At 51.0% G+C, this 3,697-nt stretch overlaps 1 protein-coding gene across 1 annotated transcript; it reads left to right on the top strand.

Moving 5' to 3' along the window:
• The first annotated feature begins 698 nt into the window (after positions 1-698).
• On the top strand, positions 699-2,530 carry LOC109339779. The gene is made up of 3 exons (XM_019577296.1): positions 699-1,565; positions 1,670-1,865; positions 1,896-2,530. The coding sequence occupies exons 1-3, from the start codon at positions 699-701 to the stop codon at positions 2,528-2,530; spliced, it is 1,698 nt and encodes a 565-aa protein (XP_019432841.1).
• The last annotated feature ends 1,167 nt before the right edge of the window (positions 2,531-3,697 follow it).

Below are 3,697 nucleotides of genomic sequence, written 5' to 3'. Positions count from 1 at the left end.
CTTGGCCTACCAGAGTTGACCTTAGAGACATCCACTGGCATGCCATATGTACCTCACCAACCCACCTGCCAGCACGACAGACAGATTGCAGAACGGCTACCAAACCAGCCACAGGCTAAAAGACAAGAGTAGCACATAGTACAGTCCTGGCAGACCGCCTGACACGGAAAAAGCAACCCCCGACAATACCCTTGGTTGGCTACGTGTTGCACTACCTGCCAAGAGCCCAAAGTCAGCTCTCCCCTCTATAAATAGGAGTCTCTACCAACAGGAAGTATCTCAATCTCTCTACTCTCTAGCATTACTCATTATATTACTTTCTACCTTCATATTCTCATACTCCCATACATTTAACACCAAGTTCACACATTGACTTGATCGTCAGAGAACCTTTTCAGGTACCTCCATCGGCGGGTCCAGCTCTTCTACATCATCTTGCTACTTTGACGTCCTTCCTCTTCTCCATCCTCAGCAACTGATCAACTATTGTTCCGTACCTTTGTGTTCTAGAAAAGAACATTGGTGCCGTCTGTGGGGAAAACTCACACCATGGTGACTACCAGAAACCGAGCTCTATCTACCAGCCAAGTTGACCCTGCCCCAAGTACCCTTCCCCACCAAGAAAACCATCCCATCAGGCCAGCCGAAGCCACCATACCACTCCAGAACAACAACCAACCACCCAACACCTCCTCCAGATGCTGGAACGCCAGGAGCGGCTCATCCAGCAACAGGCCGACGTAATACAAGAACTCCGCCAATATAAAATAAACCCTGAGGATCACTCAGAACGCCCTATTCACGAAAGTAACCGTGAAGAGTCAGCGAGCGAGTCCCGCCCATTATCCCAACCAACCCCGCACCACTCTTGCGGTGCTAGACATCCTTTTACACCTACCATCATGGCTTACCCATTACCCTCTCACTTCATCCGCCCCACAAACATGGACCAATACGATGGAACGGCGGACCCCCAAGATCACCTTGACGCCTTCGAGGCTTCTATGTTATTCCATGGGGCGACCGACCCCATCATGTGCAGAGCCTTCCCCCTGACTCTTAAAAAGGCGGCCCTCCAATGGTTCACCCGTCTGGCTCCAAACAGTATCAACACTTGGGAAACACTAGCTTTAGCCTTCAACACAAGGTTCACGGCAAGCAAGGAGCAACCCAGGTCGTCATACACACTGTGTGGCATTTGCCAAGGATCTAATGAACCCATCCGGGCGTATCTAGATCGGTTTAATACCGAGGCCATGAAGGTGCGTACTCTGAGCCCTGAGGTGGCAGTGCATGTCCTCGTTATGGAACTTCAAGAGGGTCGTTTCCGCACGGAATTGGCCAAATACACCGATCTTACTATGGAGGACCTCTGCTCCAAAGCCCAACAATTCATCAATCTGGAAGAAACCCACCATATCCACACCCATACCGAGCCCCAAATACGTCACCCCTCACGGGAAACCAAACGACCAAGACTCCACGACCTACCCTCACTAACTAAAAAGGCCAAATACTCCACCTATACCCCTTTGAACGCCAGCCGCTCAAGGATTCTGCAAGAGGTCCTCTCCACCACGACCTACTCCACGACCTACCCTCACTAATTAAAAAGGCCAAATACTCCACCTATACCCCTCTGAACGCCAGCCGCTCAAGGATTCTGCAGGAGGTCCTCTCCACCCACCTCGTCCAACTTCCCCGCTCACGCCCTACCAAGCCAGGCCCGCAAGACCAATCCAAATACTGTGACTATCACAGTATGTTCGGCCACTTGACCAATGACTGCACACAGCTCCGTGATACCATCGAAGATCTCATCCAGGCTGGTCATTTACAGCGATTCATCGCGGGCCTGGAGCAACGTCGGTGATTGCCACAACATCGTCGACTAGAGCCTTCAAGAAGGCGGTCCCCTCCACAATTTCAACAACGGCGCCCTACCCCACGGCCTCAAGCGGATAGGCACCGAGCAGACAACCGAAGGCCAAGGAGCCCAGTTGATATCAATACTATCTCAGGAGGTTTTGCTGCCGGGGGCACCTCCAGGACCGCCCAGAAGAAATATGTGCGGGAGGTAATGCACGTCGCTGCCAGAAACTCCCAGCAGAGACAGAGCTACAGATCACCCCCCCCTATTACATTCGACGACCGCGATTATGAAGGTGTCGTCCGAGGGCACGATGACCCCCTCGTCATCACCGCCAAGCTCAATAACAAGAAGGTTAGTCGCCTATTCATTGATCAGGATAGCTCAGCTGACATTATTTTTCAGGATTTGTTTGAAAAAATGAAACTCCATGACCGCGATCTCCTACCATATGATGGGCAGTTGGTCGGATTTTCCGGCCAGGGAATCACCCCTAGGGGATATGTAGAGATTTGGCTAACGATCGGCGACCACCCTATGAGTAGGACGGTCCAAACAAAGTTCTTGGTCGTCCAGTGCGATTCAGCATACAACGCCATTATCGGCCGACCAACTTTGAACACGCTTGAAGCGATCGTCTCTACGCCCATCAATGCATGAAGTTCCTCTCAATCAACCTCCAAGTCTGCATAGTGAAAGGGGACCAGCACTCGACTCGCAGTTGCTACCAGATGAGTCTCCGCCCCCACTTCAGCAAACAACACGCCCCCCTCTCCAAAAGATCTCGGGGCATGCATATGGTAGAACTGGATGTCCGGGCAGACGAGGGAGACTTTCGACCACAACCAGAAGGGGAAAAAACAACTCTACAGTTGGGCCAATCCTCAGGACAAGTAGTGTACCTTGGCAGTACCCTTCCGCCAAGCCAAAGGTTGAGGCTAGAGACATCATTGAAGGCAAACCAGGACCTCTTTGCCTGGTCAGCAGCAGACATGCCTGATATAGATCTTTCCTTTGTCTGTCATCGGCTAATGACAAAACAAGGTGCTAAACCGGTGGCGCAAAGAAGGCGTAAAATGGGGGCTGACAGAACCAAGGAGGTCGCCTTGAAGGTAGCCGAGTTGCTAGAGGCGGGTTTCATTCGCGAAATCACCTACACCACGTGGTTGACGAATGTTGTGCTGGTGAAGAAGCCATCTGGGAAGTGGCGGATGTACGTGGACTACACGGATCTCATTAAGGTATGCTTTAAAGACCCATATCCTCTTCCCAACATTGACCATTTGGTGGATAATTCTTCAGGCTATCAGTACCTATCCTTCATGGACGCATATTCTGGGTACAATTAGATTCCGATGTACCCTCCCGACCAGGAGAAAGCAACATTCATCACTGATCAGGCCGCCTACTGCTACACCGTCATGCCTTTTGGGTTGAAAAATGCTGGGGCGACTTATCAAAGGATGATGAGTAAGGTGTTTGCCGGCCAGACTGGAGAACACATGGAAGTTTAGATGGATGATATGATCGCCAAAAGCCTCCCCGGCGAAGATCATGTATCCATTCGGAAAATATTTTTCAACAACTCCGCAAGTACAACATGAGGCTCAATCCAGAAAAATGTACTTTCGGAGTGGTGGCTGGCAAATTCCTTGGTTTTCTTCTGACTAGTCGAGGGATTGAGGCAAACTCATCCAAATGCCAGGCGATCATCGACATGAGGAGCCCCCGCACGGTCAAGGAGGTTCAACAGTTGAATGGGCGACTAGCTGCGTTGTCCAGGTTTCTCCCGTCCGCCGCCAAACATTCACTTCCCTTATTTCAATT

The sequence above is a fragment of the Lupinus angustifolius genome, unplaced genomic scaffold (genome assembly GCF_001865875.1).
Source record: "Lupinus angustifolius cultivar Tanjil unplaced genomic scaffold, LupAngTanjil_v1.0 Scaffold_103_72, whole genome shotgun sequence".
Taxonomy (NCBI): Eukaryota; Viridiplantae; Streptophyta; class Magnoliopsida; order Fabales; family Fabaceae; genus Lupinus; species Lupinus angustifolius.
The sequence above is the reverse complement of the archived record's forward strand: the minus strand, read 5'-3'. Positions and strand labels throughout refer to the sequence as shown.

Coding starts and splice junctions, on each gene's coding strand:
- LOC109339779 (XM_019577296.1), top strand. CDS start 699: ATGCTGGAACGCCAGGAGCGGCTCATCCAGCAACAGGCCGACGTAATA. Junction 1,566..1,669: donor GCTCAAGGATTCTGCAAGAG/GTCCTCTCCACC, acceptor AGGATTCTGCAG/GAGGTCCTCTCCACCCACCT. Junction 1,866..1,895: donor CATCGCGGGCCTGGAGCAAC/GTCGGTGATTGC, acceptor ATCGTCGACTAG/AGCCTTCAAGAAGGCGGTCC.